This window comes from Apodemus sylvaticus, chromosome 10 (genome assembly GCF_947179515.1).
Source record: "Apodemus sylvaticus chromosome 10, mApoSyl1.1, whole genome shotgun sequence".
NCBI classification, from domain to species: Eukaryota; Metazoa; Chordata; class Mammalia; order Rodentia; family Muridae; genus Apodemus; species Apodemus sylvaticus.
In genome coordinates, this window is record NC_067481.1 from 79,418,800 (window position 1) to 79,435,122 (window position 16,323).

At 42.9% G+C, this 16,323-nt stretch overlaps 1 protein-coding gene across 8 annotated transcripts in view; it reads right to left on the bottom strand.

Annotated features, from left to right (window-relative positions):
* The window catches only part of Clint1 (clathrin interactor 1), a 57,648-nt gene that overhangs the window by 11,712 nt on the left and 29,613 nt on the right, over nt 1-16,323 (bottom strand). For 4 of the 8 annotated variants that reach the window (XM_052197712.1, XM_052197714.1, XM_052197710.1 and 1 more), the window contains exons 2-8: nt 14,758-14,862; nt 14,176-14,272; nt 12,074-12,182; nt 11,055-11,219; nt 6,985-7,156; nt 3,819-4,065; nt 2,834-2,903 (exon numbers count right to left, since the gene is read on the bottom strand). In XM_052197712.1, coding sequence (XP_052053672.1) covers nt 2,834-2,903; nt 3,819-4,065; nt 6,985-7,156; nt 11,055-11,219; nt 12,074-12,182; nt 14,176-14,272; nt 14,758-14,862 — 965 coding nt within the window. Of the gene's footprint in view, nt 1-2,833; nt 2,904-3,818; nt 4,066-6,978; nt 7,157-11,054; nt 11,220-12,073; nt 12,183-14,175; nt 14,273-14,757; nt 14,863-16,323 lie in introns of all 8 variants that reach the window. The other 4 variants (XM_052197711.1, XM_052197707.1, XM_052197713.1 and 1 more) reach the window with 1 other exon arrangement.

Consider the following 16,323-nt stretch of genomic DNA (forward strand, 5'->3'; position numbering starts at 1 on the left):
TTGGTCAGAAAATGCCAGCAATGAAGACGTAAACACACACACACACACACACACACACACACACACACACACACACACACACAGACAGAGGCTGTGGCCACACTGGTCTGATGAGGGTACCTGTGAGCATCTGCTTACCTCACTTGTCTCTGTGATGCACACACATCACTTGCATGGTAGTCTTATAATACAAACAAGGACATCTGGCAGGTCCTTACACATTCTCATGTGCAAATGCTAATATTTAAATTGAACTTCTCTCCGTAGCAGAACTTCATTTAAATACATTTAATCTACAGTCAAATATGTATTTCAAATGAAGTTATTAAAAAGTAATTCTGATGTCAAACCATGTTCAGTTGCTTTTGAGATAATATTAAGCTAAATTTTAAGGGCAAGAAACCTTCCAGATTTCATTTAAATTCTGCCTCAGTTACTATATTAATATAAACTGCTATATATATAAAAGTCAGTCTACCATTTACACCAGAGAAGAAAAACCACTCAAAGAGTTCTTTCTGCTCAAAGTAATTTTCTGTTCAAAGAAATCTTGGGATCACAGAGAAGGAAAGTCATGCCCACACAGCTGATCTTCCCAGTTGCTTAATTCTTTGACTGTTCCACAGATGCATAAACAGGGCCTTTCAATAGTTCATGCCAGGAAGTCCTTATAACTGATATTCCGTGACACTATGTCTACATCAGAGGGCTGTATGCTAACTACCAGTTCGTACTATAGTTCAAACCTTTGTTTTTTGTTTTGTTTTGTTTTTCGAGACAGGTTTTCTCTGCATAGCCCTGGCTGTCCTGGAACTCACTCTGTACACCAGGCTGGCCTCGAACTCAGAAATCTGCCTGCCTCTGTCTCCCAAGTGCTGGGATTAAAGGCAAGCGCCACCACTGCCTGGCTATTATAGTTCAAATCTTAAATATACAAAGACAGTACACAGTGGCTGTTTAAACAGCCCGAGGCAGCTTTTGGTCACTGTGAGTATGGCAGTCTCTCTAGGTCACAAGCAATTTTAGGACAGTTACAGAAGGATTTCAGAACCGGGTCAAACCAGATGCCTTCTTACAAGTTTATTCCTAGGCCAATACTTTCATGACAGCATATAAGGAAGAAAAGAACTGGTGGTTTTACAATCACTAATCTATCTGTGAAAAGCAATTTATATCACAGACTTGTGCTTAAAGCAAACAAGCAAGTCCGAAAACAGTTTTGCTTTTGAGAATTACACAACTTGAAAAACAGCTACACTTTGCACATTAGTTCAACCTGCATCCTGCTGATCTACATTTTAATGTAATCAACTTTAAAGAGCCTCAAAAAAAAAATCTTTAAAAAGCTCTTACCTTGAGCTGTTTTATTGGAGTACAGTACTTTATTAAGACTCTAATCATCAAGTGCAATCCTATGCTATCAATTTAGTTGCAAACAAGTTATTAGGAGTTATTCAAAATCTAGCAGATATTGGAGATCACAAGGAAGAAATCTTTAGTCTCATCATCGAGACAGGCTTCGTCCACTGTTTAGTGTGAGGTTCTCCCCCCATTCTGAGAGATCTGGGTATGTTGCCCAGGCTCTCTGGAGCTCCTCAGGCCCGGAGACCCTCTCGACTCTGCTTGCCGAGACCTGGAGGCACAGGCATGTGCGCTCCAGCCTGGCCACAGCCCTCTTACAACAGGCCTGATGGGGAGTTAGTTATGCACATATTCACATAAGGCCCCCTTTCTTGCAAAGCACCCAGCACTGTTATAACTAGGTAATTACAGTCAATTACTGCCGTTTGACTAATGATTACTTCCTTTATTTGACTTTTCCAAGAGCCCAAGAATTCCATTTTAAGCACCAGACCAGTGTCTGGGTCAGCAAACACTCGCTGACAGATGATAAAGAAGTAATACTCATACTGGCTTTGACAACCACAATGGTGGTGTAGGACATGTCATGAAAACATGCAGAGAAACATTTTTATAAAAGGAAATTTTAAAATGTGAATGTTAATTTGAGTTTCCACATCTGCAAAATTTATCTTAACAGCTTAAACATGCAAACAACTAAGCCTTCAAAATATCTGTGAAAAATGTCATAAGCAGCATGAAGAGGAAAAGAAGCCCTGTTGCTGAGATGGCAGTGGTCTGAGGTCATGTTTATTATTCTCTGATATTTGTTGACTACAACCAACAGTTTTTCCTTTCAAGGCCTAAAGGTCAGAACGCTTAAAACGGAGTGAGATCCTTTTCAAAGCTTTGAGAAATGGGTATATGCACATACGACCAAGAAAGCAAAGGTAACCCCACAGATTCACTTATAAGCACAAAGAAATTAGGGGAAGGGGCTACCAAATTATCTTCTCCCTGTTAGGCAGTCAAATTATCTCCAAACAGCAGAGAATGCTCATTAATTTCACATTAACAAGTCCAGGAAGTATTTCTGCAGGACTGGAGAGTCCAGTATTGCACAAATGCTTGGCAAATACTCTAAAACTGTATCCCCAGACCCCTTTCTAAGTTTTATTTTGAGACAAGGTCTTTGTTCAAGCTAGCCTAAAATTTGTGACTTCCTCAATGATTATAGGGCTGTATTACCATACCTGGCTAATCATTTATCTCCTCCCTACACAGCCCTGACTGTCTTGGTACCCGCAGTGTAGACCAAGCTGGCCTTGAACTCTCAGATCCACCTGACTCTGCCTCCCAAGTGCTAGGATTAAAGGTATGCACCGCCACACCCAACTAGAACATTTTTTAAAAATTCCATCTTTCATAGTGCACTAAAAAGAACAAAACAGACCCATAGTTGCTGGAAAGCAGCAGCTGCTGCCGAGCTTACCCACTGACTGGCTACTGCCATCAAACAGGTCAACGAGGTCCCCCGAGGACTTGCTGCTCGGCACCGATGGCTGAAACAGCAGAAACAGTGCACGGTTACAAAGACTTCAGTGTCAACCCCCATTTTGACAGAAATCCTGTAATCATCTAAACAAGGCTAGATTTAGATTTCTAAAAAAAGTAACTGGCCTTGAATCCTTACAGAGGAGCAAACCTCAAATCACTCTTCATATAACAAGCACCGTAAAATCCTAAGGGTATGTCTTTTTTCTCCATATGTGCTTTTTTTCCAGACAGTCTTAAAACATTTTATTAAGGAAACATATTTGTATGTATGTGTGAACACGTGTGCAGGTCACCTGGGGCTTAAAAGAAGGCATCAGATCTTCAGAAGCCGGAGTATGTGCATTGGAGATAGCTGTGAGCTGTCTGGAAGTGGGCCAGGGAAAACTGCACCATTTCCCAACCCTTCCTAACACATAGTCTTGCACAGGGTGGTCTTGAACCCAACCCCACTGACTTAGCTTGCCAAGTGCTAGAATTATAGGCATGCAACCAAACCAAGTTCTAACATATGAATTTTCTTATAACTCACTTCCCTTTGTATCGCATGTCAATCTGGAAAACAGTGCTAGCCTGTTCTTTATCATTTCTTCAACCTTTCAAATACGCCCATGCTTTCCCTAGAAACTGCAGTTGAGATTAGCCATGCTGGTGGCCTGAGATGGAGGCCACAGGGCTACCCTGGGATCACCCCCATGTGCACAGCAGTGCCGTTTCAACATCTCAGCAAAGTATACAGACGGTCTCAGCACTACGACAGGGTTCTTATCCAAAGAGATCTGTTATTAATGACTGAGCAGGGTATGCCAGATGATCCATAATTGATATGACTGATTAAAAGGCCCAGTTTACTATGGCAGGAATCCTGAAAGCAGTTTATGAGAATACAGCAAACATGCCGTGTAGACCTATGTTGTCCACACCTTTGCTGACGACTGAGGCGTGTGGGCTGAAGCGTTCTGATCCGGGCTGGCTTTGTCTCCTGTGTAGTGCGCTGCTGCTCCGAGATCAATGGTTTTGGAAGGGTTGGCTGTGCGCTTGTGCCGAGTGGTGGTGGTCTCTGTGGCCTGTGTGATGTGGATGTGCTTTGTCGTCACCGTTTCCTCTTCATCTTTGAATTCACCTTTGGGAGATCTGCCTCTTCTTGCTTTCTTTTCCTCATCGCTGTCACTAAAGATATTAAAAATGAAACAACGTAGTAAGGCTCGGGAATACTGTAAGGAGGAGTCCTTAGTGATTTGAGTTGAAGGAACTTCAAATGTGCCAACTGCAAAACTCTACACGTTATTTGACAGGATAGGCACAGTATTATTTAGGCTGCTAAATAACGGTGTGCATGTGTGAGGGAGGGAAGAGAGGTGTGTGCAATTCCCCGGTGAAGTCTAAAATACACCTAAGGGGAGGGCGATATGCAAAAAATGTCTACTCAGTGTTTGTTTCAGACTTAAAACTTAACTAGCAGATAAAATAGCAGCATGCTGTCAGAACCAGCTGCTGGACTCCAGCATCTCAGGCAACACACATCCACAGCCTCTAAATATACTCCCTCTCCTCTCTCCCCTTGCCTCCCCCCCCCCCCACATACACACACAAATCTGAGATACATAACAAAGTGTGACAAAGATGAGAATTACAAGGGATGCACCCTTGTAATTCTAACACTTGGGAGGAAGGTAGCTTAAGGCCATCCTTGGCTCCATCATGGTTTGAAGCCAGCCTGTGCTATCAGAGACTGCCTCAGAGGAAAGAAGATGATAAAACAGTGAGACTTCAATGGTCACCTTAAACAGTATGCTGTGTCAACTGTCACCTGAAAACAAGCTCAAATATGAAGCAATTATGTTGACAACTGTGCTTCATTTTGTTACTGTCACATCAAACATTACATAATTGTCAATTGTATAGAAACTTAATTATATTTTAAATATTTCTGAAACAATTATTTTACTCATGTTAATACTGCAAGTCAACCAATCAAAACCCTGACAAAAGCAAGCGGCTAGGAAGCAGGAACCCAGGACTACTGCATGCTGGGAAGGAAAAGGGTCTACTCTCTGATATCAAGTCACTGGGTTTTTGTCTGGGTCTGAGCAGGCAGGAGGGGGAGGAAAGAGAAAGTGTGAATTGGTAGAAAGGGAGGAAGAGAGCAAGGGACAAGAACCTGAAGTATACTCCATTATCTCTGTTAGTTAACTATAGAACAGGCAGTTTAAATTATAAATATCCTAAAGCAAAATGCTTGAATTCTCCCCTACACTATGACTATAGTATGAACTATGACACTAATCTAAAGCAATCTCAATTTGGGACTTATATATCAGGGACCAGAAGGCACAGCACCTGGGCTTGCAAGAAGGCTGCAGAGAAAGCCCCAAGTCCATGCAACTTTGTCTACAGCATACTGTTGCCTCGCACACACCACTAACTGGTATTTGGAATATAGTCCAGATCTTTAATCTGAATTCTCTGGATCAAAGGTGTAAAATTCTTACCTATCCTGCCTCAGTGACAATGGAAGGAAGAATGACCAACTAACTGACTGACCATCATCAGACTACCAGGGCAAACAAGGAAGGAAAAAAAAATTCAAAACCCAGTCAAAAACTTGTAAACAGGCCACAAGAGCCTGTGTACAAACTTAATAAGGGAAGACAGGCGAGTACTTAGATACTGTTTCTCAGGGTTCAGTGTCACACTTGCAGGTCTTTGGTAGAAAGCAGATGCATTCCCATTACTGATATTACTGAACCATCAAAGATCATGCCCTTACCAGTCTTAAAAAGGGCATCTAGAGATTTAACAACTCTGGAACGACACTGAAACAACCCTAAATGTGGGCATTTTGAAACCTATTTTAAAATCTGGTAACAGTTTTATTTTAACTTCATTCCCATAATACTACCCTAATCTGAACTACTATAAATTTATGGGTAGGAAAAAGATGCTAATTAGTTTAAAAAAATGAAAAAACAAAAAACAGGAATACCACCACCACCACCACCACCACCAAAATACCCCAAACCAATAACAAACTCATTTTCCACAGGTTCATGCAATCTGAGTGGGCCTTCAGTTTGACTTCTACTGTTTGATATAAGTTAAATATAATTGTCCTACATGAGAAAATGAAGCTTGTAAACACAGGCCTGTACTACCTCTAGGTGCCAATTGCACAGGATTCCTCTGGTCACATGGGCACAGGATGGTAATACAATGTCTCAGGTAGTAATTTCAGCCTTTAACTTTCTCTCAACCTTACCATCTGATGTCCAAATATAAGATGACAATTATAAATTTTAGAGAGGGTAAAAAACTTGAGGCCAAGACTGAGATACCTGAAGAATAATGTAGAAGACAAGTGAGACAGACAGGCGCAGACAGCCCAGAAGAAGACTCAATATTAACAGCACTTAGGGCTGACCTAGTATCATGAAACTAGGTGACTGGCAACTTCATAAATCGTTCCACTTTTATTATTACACAGGGCATTTTCAAGGAGGTAGCATATGTTCCTGGAGAACACTGAATGTTCACTAAACTGCACAGAGCCACTGAATATGGTAACCTCAAACATAAACTGTACACAGAAGCTAACAGCATATCACTACTGGTTTTTCAGTTAAGAAGTGTTATTAAAGTAACAATTATCTTGAAACCATGAGAAAGGGAAAAAGTATGTAGCACCTTCTACACTTTATGATCAAATTTTCTGTGTCATTTAGATTCCTTTAACAAAGTGTGTTTAAAAAAAAGGCTAAACTTCAGATAACAGCAATACCTCAAAATTTAAACCATGCTGGGCGGTGGTGGCATACACCTTTAATCCCAGTATCTGGAAGGCAGAGGCAAGCAGATTTCTGATTTTGAGGCCAGCCTGGTCTCCAGAGTGAGCTCCAAGACAGCCAGGGCTATACATAGAAACCCTGTCTCGAAAAGAGGAGAGGGAGAGGGAGAGGGAGAGGGAAGGGGAGGGGGAGGGAGAGGGAGAGAGAGAGGGGAGAAAAGAAGAGAAAAGAAACCAAACCAAACAGCTGTGTAAAGGTGGCAGCCCTCCCTCGAGCCAGCGGTGGCGTGGTGGCACACCTGCACCTTTCCGGAGAGTCCTCCCGGTCTTTCCTCCGGAACTTGCTGATGGTGTCGTCGATGGTGCTCCCGATCTTGTCGCTCAGCTCACCCAGCTTGTCACTGAACGGAAAGGCGCTCTTGTTCTTATCCCACTCTTCGTCCCATTTGGACTTGGGCTCAGGATCGTACCGCTCATCTGTGTGACAAGTGAAGAGAAACAACTGAGGATATTCCATTTGGAAGATTCCAGTGTCCTTCCTTCTTATATGCTACTTTTAAGGGAAAACACATCTCCCACAGTGCCACACAAGCACAGCATGGTGTGCAGTCCATGCCAATCACTGTCAAGTATGCAGATTGAAAAGCTTTTCTTCACCCAGCCTCGATGGGCAGCGGCAGTATGAACAATGAAACAATGCTACAGGAGTGATACAAGACACTCTACATACAAGACTTGGGAAAACCTTTCCAGATTTCTAAAGTCATCCAGTGAGGTCAATGACTATTTTTTTCTTTTCTTAATGATTCTTCATTTTAGAAAAGTATACACAAGCCAGGCGGTGGTGGTGCACGCCTGGAATCCCAGCACTCTGGAAAGCAGAGGCAGGCGGATTTCTGAGTTCGAGGCCAGCCTGGTCTATAGAGTGAGTTCCAGGACAGCCAGGGCTACACAGAGAAACCCTGTCTCGAAAAAAACAAATCCACAAAACCACAAAAAAAAAAAGAAAGAAAGAAAGAAAGAAAAGAAAAGAAAAGAAAAGAAAAGTATACACAACAACAATATCTTAAGTAGCAAGTAAAGCTGGGTATGTGGTTCCTGCCTGTAATCCCACATTCTGGAGGTGGAGGCAGAGTGTAAGTTCTAGGACAGCCCAGGCTCCAGCACAACAGGATGTGCTTCCAACAAACAAAGAAAGGCAACAAAGGGGTTGGGGGTGGGGCAGAGAGGGGAGAGGGAGATGAGACTAAGGTAGAGGAGCTCGCATACAAAGCGAGCTGGGGAGCCTCGGTGGCGGGGAGCCAGTGGCTGGAGGCTACACTGCTCCAGAGTGAAGCTCAGCGATCTGAGAGCAGGAGTCCAAAGCAACACAACACAGTGAGGTCACATCTCAGAAACAGGTAAAGAGGAAGGAAGGGCGGAAAGACAGATGGAGGAAAGGAGGAGGAGGGAAGGAAACTGACTGACTAAGCAACTAACTAAGCACTTAAGCACGGTTTCCCTAAAAGAACTCCGGTCTGAGGTTCACGACCCAAGTAGCTGAAAGGACCCCATTCCTTAGTACCAAACTACAAAGATTGCAACTGAATGTCCTGAGACATGGGGAGAGTCCTTTATAATAAAAAGAATTCGAACTCTCCAAGCGGCTTCAGTAGCAGGAACCCCCGAGTGCTGGTGCATCTGAGGAGCCTCTGTGTGTCGGGAGTAAAGTGAAGGCTGCAGCCATGTAACCCCCAACACCATGACCTGCGCTGCTGCCTGTCTGGAGCTCAGTGGCGATGGAATGATGGGCACAACAGAAATTGCCTAGCTCCATCTCCAAACCTAACTTAAAAAGCCAACCTGGGGTGGAGAGAACTTACGTGAGGTTTGAGAAACAGAAATGAGAATGCAGGCAGGCTGGGAAGCGACAGAGAAGGACAGCTGAAAGGCATGCTGAGCCCTGGCTGACAGAGTGTGGTGACACAGGTGCCCTTAGGGAAAGTTCTAAAAGGTACATTGCTGAACTACCTGCTAGAACCTGGAGGTTAAATGTTACACAGAAAGTTTAATGATTTTAAAATGTGTAGTCGGAACTAAGAACACAGTTCAAAGAAAAGGCCAGGTCACAGTGTTAGCTTACAACTAACTCCATTAGGCTCATCCCAGAGACCCAGCAATGGCTTATGTCAGGTACACCAGCTGTGGGGTGCATGGACTGAACAGAAAAACTCTCTCTCCTCCACTGTTCTCTTTCTATTCTTCTCTGCGCCCCCTCTTCTCTGCCCTTATCTGTCTGTCTGTCTCTATGTCCACTTGTCTGCCTCTACTGCTTCTCCAGGCCCACATCCCTCTCCTTTCCCCAGTAACTCCCTTTATACCATATCTACTTTATGGCTTAATTTCTCAGGGGCAAGCCCCTTGCAGCATTATATTTCATAACCATGTGAAGGCCAGTGTTCCAACTTAATTGCTGTAGAATGAGTAAATTATTGAGTGGATGAAGGTCATCATCTAATGCCAGAAGTAAACCCTCACCAATCAGTTAAAGCTACTGAAAGTCCAAAAACCATCAAAACACCAACAAAGACCGTTAACACAAACAGGCTGTTCCACTCCATCTCAACAGGGAAGCTGTGGTGTTGGTAACACAATGAGACCCAAGCACTTGGAGGAAGTAAGACGCATGCAGCAATCTAGCAAAAGAAAAAGCCAAAGAACACACGACCCAAAGCCTCCTCACTCTCTTGGAGAAGCTGCTCCAAAACATGAGTGCTTACCAGAAAAGATATACTCGTGATCAGTTCACAACCTGACTTTTACGTGATGTATAGCATCAGAAAGATTGCTTTTCTGCTGTTAGAAACACCTTTTAATACTAATTAAATAAGGTATTTTTTTCTCTGAGAACAGGCAAACAAAGGAACAAAAGACTCAATATATTTTATAGGCCACCACAAAATGACAGACTTTTTGAGATAAGGTCTTACTTGGAATTACATATATAACCACACTAGCTCTGAATTCAGAAACTCCCCGTCTAGTGTACATCACTACATTTGGCAATAAGAAATTTCTTTTACCTGTATCTGCTGAAAAATGTACGACCTCAAAGAATCCAAATGTACACAAAGCAGATGCAGGTGCTGGAGTGGGAAACCTCAGGGAGTGACACCAAGGCTGGGCTGAGCTGGCCTGGCCTGCACGCGTAAGCATATGTATCCATCCATCCATCCATCCATCCATCCATCCATCCATCCATCCACCCACACACACACACACACACACACACACATACACACACACAGGCCGGACCTGCACACACACTGGCCTGTCCTGCACACACACACACTGGCCTGTACACACATATACTGGCCTGTCCTGCACACACACACACACACACACACACACACACACACACACACACACACACACACAGGTCTGGCCTGGCCTGCACACACACACACTGGCTGTACACACATATACTGGCCTGTCCTGCACACGCGCGCGCGCACACACACACACACACACAACACAGGTCTGGTCTACATACACACACACTGGCCTGGCCTGCACACACTGGGCTGGCACTGTCATAGCTCACAGATGATGGGACAGCTCAAGAGACACACTCTCAAAAAATTTTTATCTCCTGTGTTTCAGACATCTAATGTATGATTTTCACATTAACAATAAATATTAGAAACAATTCAAGTTCAAGCTACCTTCTGGGAGGGAGTGGTGGGATGAAAAGAGAGAGAGAAACTGGGTCTAACTGTGCAATCAGGTCTGGTCTCAAACTTACTCTCTTGCTCCAGCCTCCCAAGTGCTAGGATAGCCAAGAGTGCACTACCGTATCTGACTTCGAACTGCTCTTCACTGTGTTCTTAACAGCAAGGAAAGCAACACCAGACACACAAAGAAAGCTGACAATCCTGACAAGCCATCTTCCTGACTGAGTTATATGCTGCTTAAATTAAGGGAAGGGAACTCAGGTTACATGGACTTACAGGAAACTTACCTGTTTGGAACCACAGCTAAAATCTGGTTTTGTAGAAAGACCAAACTGGCTGGTTGGAACTGTTAATGAGTTTTCTTCTGTAAGAAGGCTAATCCTAAGGAGGGTGTGTACCCTTGTTACTCTCTGGTTATCTAACTAGCCAGTATCTGCTAACATCCTATATTTTGGATCCACAATAAAAACAGAAAGATTTAGAAGATCTGGGAAAACAGGAGTCAAAATGATACCACATATATATTTTGGAATTCTGTGTATTACTAGAACACCCCCCCCCCCCCCCCCAGCATTTTGGTTTTTGGTGTTTCACTGACTCTTACAATACAGCCAGGCTGAGTAAGCAGGGCCGTGGTGGCAGTGCCCTGGCCTGATACTCACTGTATCGGAATCCACCAACGCTGTCTGAGGAGACCCCGACATACTTGTCTTTGTTCTTCTTTGCTTTCTTTCGTTCTTCTCGAAGCCTGTCATCATCCTGTGCAAACTCAACCAGTTCCTTTACTTTCTGTCGAATGTTTATACCTTGATCCTTGCCATGCTCATCTTGAGGACAGTAGAGGAGAAAGCCAACTGTAAGAACCCTCTTAGTGTGCCCCAAACTCTTTTACAAAAGAATAGAAATGAAAATACTTACAAAAATAACATCAAATTTTAAGCTTTTTAAGGAGGCAGATTATGGCATTAAATTCTAATTTGACTTAATGATCTAGAACTTGCAGAACTAGGCAAGATCAATCCATGATCTACTGAAAGAACTACATATGATGATGTACGGAATGTGTACAGCTCAAAGTGTGTTCTATCGTATTTTAACACATAAAGAGTGACCACTCTGATGGCCCCAAAGCACCCCAAGGATATTGTCTCCCCAATCTAAGTCCCACTAATCACTGGGACTTAGTGGAACTAAAGCCTGACATTTTACAGTAGTCACAGGGAAGGCAGGCTTTAAAGGAAAGGCTCCCCCCAGCCTGTGCTGCCTTCACATTCATTCTGAACACACTCTGGCCTCGCTCGCTCGCTCGCACAGCACAGACTATCTGCTGGGAGGGGCTGGCTTCAAACAGATGTGTGTGTTTTGGAGCTCTAACCTTCTCTTCCCACATGATTAAAGCTTTTCCTTTATGGACACCACAGGGGAGCAGTCTCCAGCGCATATTTTAATATAAACCCCAACATTCATGTTGTGTTGGTTCTGTTGTTATTAGCCAGTCCTTTCTGCAGGCTCCTGTCTTCACTAATTAATACTCTAGGGCCCCACGCCTTGGATTCTGCACTCGTCACACAACCAGCAAGAGTCACATGCTAATTAGAGCAGAGAAGCTTCCAAGCTGGTTCAGGTGACTGACAACTCCAACTACTGTTTTAATTTGCTTATGAGGGTTTCTATTGCTCACCTACAAAGTGGTAATTTTCCAGGGATCGCAAATCATAAATATGTTCTCTGGCGCTTGTAACAACTCGCTCCGATCCATTTCTTATGAGGTAAGCTAGGAGCAGCAACGACTGTGGAAATATAAAAAAAGCACCAAACGGTTGAATGGAGTAAGTTCTGGAAGAGCTTTGGTACACAGTTAAACACAAACTCCAACATTACTAGATGGTAGTGGAGAGGAGTGTGCCCTCCCCTTTCTGTTAGACCAAAAGACAGTGTGAACTTCATCCTCACACTCCTCTGATATCTAGTACAGAAATAATTACGAACTACCTAGGCAATGGCTACTTTAAATTAAGACTTAAAGGAACTAGTAATTCTGATGTTGAACACTAGTGTGTGATCCAAACAAACCATGGGATGTCAGGAAGGAGCGCAGTTCACTGTTGGTATTATAGAGCTGAAATACTAGGAACATGGGAGGATCCTTCCGTCTCTGCAGGACCCTGCAGCAGCAGTGTCCTCTGATAAAACCAATTCTAATGCTAATGAGGTTTCAAACAACTTCAACAGAAGGAAAACTGCAGAAATGTTAAGCCAAGGGATGCTATGCTTGATGCTAAAGGTCTGAGGTGCCTAGCAATGGTGGGCGTCTGGCATTGGGGGGGGGGGGGGGCCTCTTCACAGGTTGTAATCACAGCAGGAAACAATCATCTGCTTTCTCACTGGAAACTTCCTCTCACCATGATTTCAGGTCTGAAGGTCTGTACAGGGTGGTGACACCGAGGGCACAAACTTGCATTTACTAGTAACTAATCTGGGAGTCGGTTTTGAGACAGGGATTCATCATGCCTCTCTGGCTGGCCTCTAGCTCATTGTAATCCTCCAGCCTCAGCCTCCCAAATGCTGAGATTGTAGCTATGTGGCCATCATCCTCAGATTTCCTAATTTTTTGAAAAAGTACAACAATCTTTAAAGGCCCTCATTTTAGAAAAATTATATAATTTATAGAAATCTCAGAGAATATTTTAGGAAACAAACACCATTAAAAAAAAATGACAAGCTTTTCCAGACGTGGTGCCACATGCCTTTAACCCTACTACGTGAGAGGCAGAGCCAGACAGATTTCTAATAGTTCAAGGAATAGTCTATATACTTAGTTCTGGGTCAGCCACGGCTACAAAGATAGACTTTGTCCCCCAAATTAGAACAGGGAGGAGGGCTGAAGAGAAGGCTTAATGGATGAAGCACTCACCTCGCAAACATGGGTATAGAAGTGTGGCTCCCCATCACCCACATGAAAAGCTGGGCAGGCCTGGCTGCTGCCTGTAACCCTACTGCTGAGGACAGGAATCCCAAGCAAGCTAGCTACATCAGAAAGCAAGCTCTGAGTTCAGTGACACCCTGCTCATAAAATAACATGGAAGGCTGAGGAGGCAAAGCTCTGGCCTCCACACACACACAAAGAAAGGCACAATACACTCAGACACTCAGCAGCAAACTCTGACAACAAAACTCTAGTTAAAACAGGTTTTAATTCTGAGAGTAACAATGTGTCACGTTGCAAATGTGAACACTGCTGTGGCCTGTGTGAGTATGAATCCAACTTGGCACAAAGCATGCTTTAGAAATAAGTTTTGAGGAGCAAGAAAATATGATCAAAGAGAAAGACCATCACCTTACTTTACAAATACAGAATCAAAACTAAATGAATCCGAGGAAAAAGTCAGGAAGTACGCGTACCTCAGTCTCCATCACAGTCCCAGCTTGTAGACTTCGCTGGAAGAAATACTATCATACAGCCACAAATTAAAGCTTTATACAGAGGTGACAAACATGAGACTGGTTTTTATCTTAAATATTCATGTAGCAAACTTGCATATGAGATTCAATATGTAAAACACCTGAGCAGATTTAGTAGGAAAAAATGTAAGAAACAATAAAAATCTTCAATAATTAGAAGAACATAAGTCTGAGAACACTTTACTATGAAGAGCTGTTTATTACTGGAAAAGAGGAAGCAGACACAGCCACATCTGGGTATGTCCAGGGAAGTCTAGGAACTTAGTGGACCGCAGTCATGTCTCCGCTGTCAACACGCACTCTTGTGGGCTCCCACCATACCTTATACACTCTTCTCCAATTCTTTTTGTTGTCTTTTAGCATTCGGGACCAAAGCATGTTCATAAGTTCTGGGAACTGTTCATACATAAAGGTAGCCCTGAAAGAGAGGAGGTGCCTTAAGCGTTGCAATAGGAGAGCTCTGACAGTAGATGGCAGGCTTGCTCTAGGTTCTTTGGATTGCCCAAACAGCTAGAAAAAAAAAGCCTAAATCAAATTTTAATGACAGTCCTCCTAAAACATGCTCCCTCTAATTCTGTACAGCACACAGCACAACTACAAGGAATCCCGGGACCATTCTGCAAGCTGTTCCTTCATGGCCTGGGTGCCCCACACTGTCACCAAGAAACACATTGTATAATTTTTTACTTCAAATATTTTATACGTGTTTTCAAAATTTGCAAGGAAAGCTATACAGTCTCTAAACTTGGCTGACACATCATTAAAAGCTAATTTTTAATGGGGATGAAACCTATATAACACTCTCCACACTAATCAAAATGTATGGCTGATAGTTAAACAGGTTAAAATTGAAGGCAGACTTCACTTTCTGTGTGAAGACACTTTGACTGTTTCTGCACTTACTTGGCAATCTCTCCCATGAGCTGCCCAGAAGGTCCCCAAGGGTCATCATTCGTTGCTTCTCGAACCTTAGACTCAATCTCTGAATAATTCATAACCACATTGGTGCTGCAGAGGGAAAAAATGCACATGTGTGTATGTGCACACACATGCATATAGATACATAAAGATTAGCATCAAAACTGAGCAACATAGGAAAACTGAATCATGACACTAATGTGAGTCTTAAGGAGCCATCTCGATCGAGTGGGGGGCAGCTCTGTGCATGGGCTCCTCCCAAGACACCACATTACACGCTTAAGTTATCTTAAGAAGACTTTAGCTTTCAAGAATACAGAGGAACACCATCAGCCCTGGCACTAGTCCTGGAGAAATGGCTCCAGGTCGAATCTCAAAGACCAATGAACGCTAGAGTCTATCACGGGGCAAGGACGTTCATTTTCTCTCTGCCTATGCTTTACAAGAAGTCGGCTTTGTGTTTATAAGAATTCTGTTCTCTTACACTAAGCTATAGTGGACTATTCTGTGTGACATTTTAAAAAGACATGACAACAAAAGAGTATTCTACAACTGTTTAAAATTATTACCAACATTTCCTTGTGTATCATTGTTTTTCTCTAACAATAAATTATTAGTTACTGTAAACCTCACACCTTCACTAGCTACATAATATTTTACTGGGAAACTATATTTAGCTTTTCCTTCAAACTTCTAGTTTTCTGACAAGAACATAGGAAACAGAAAACCTGACTCCAATCCTATTTCATCAAACAGTTTAGTTTTAACCTTGGTTTCAACTGTAGACTGGGAAGAGGTTATGTACCTCAAAAGACAGTACAGAAAATGGTGCTGAGCTCTGTGCTTGGCATTCAGGCAGAGCTCGGTTAATAATAACCATCTTACAGCAAGAAAGAATGCTTCCAAAGAGTAAGACACAAGACAGCAAAACACTTGATTTTTTTTGAAACAGTCATGTGTATGGGCTCTGAAGGAAGAAGAGCTATAAAAATGGGACAGTGAGCCGGGCGGTGGTGGTGCACGCCTGTAATCCCAGCACTCTGGGAGGCAGAGGCAGGCGGATTTCTGAGTTCGAGGCCAGTCTGGTCTACAGAGTGAGTTCTAGGACAGCCAGGACTATACAGAGAAACCCTGTCTTGAAAAACACAAATTAAAAAAAAAGGGGGGGGGGCAGTGTAGCGCTCATCTGATGTATATAGTTCCGATTACTACTGAATGAGTGTTATAGCAGATAAACACAGCAATTCAAATCTTCCACACAAAATCAAAACTAATAAATGAATGAATAAAATCAGATTTAGACAGCTACTATTCACATACCCTCCCTTCTTTTGCTATGTGATTTTTTAAAAGTCATCAAAAGTTGTTTTCTAAATAAGGATCGAGGCTCAGTGCATTTAGGCCTTTTCTGTTGCCATTCAAGCAGTTTAGCTTAGGTAAGACCCCAACAAACAGATTCCCGTCAGCATGAGACAGTTACATATACAATTGGTCAAGCCACGGAACAAACAGTGCGGCCCCTATACCAAGACCCAGAACAGTGCTTAACCA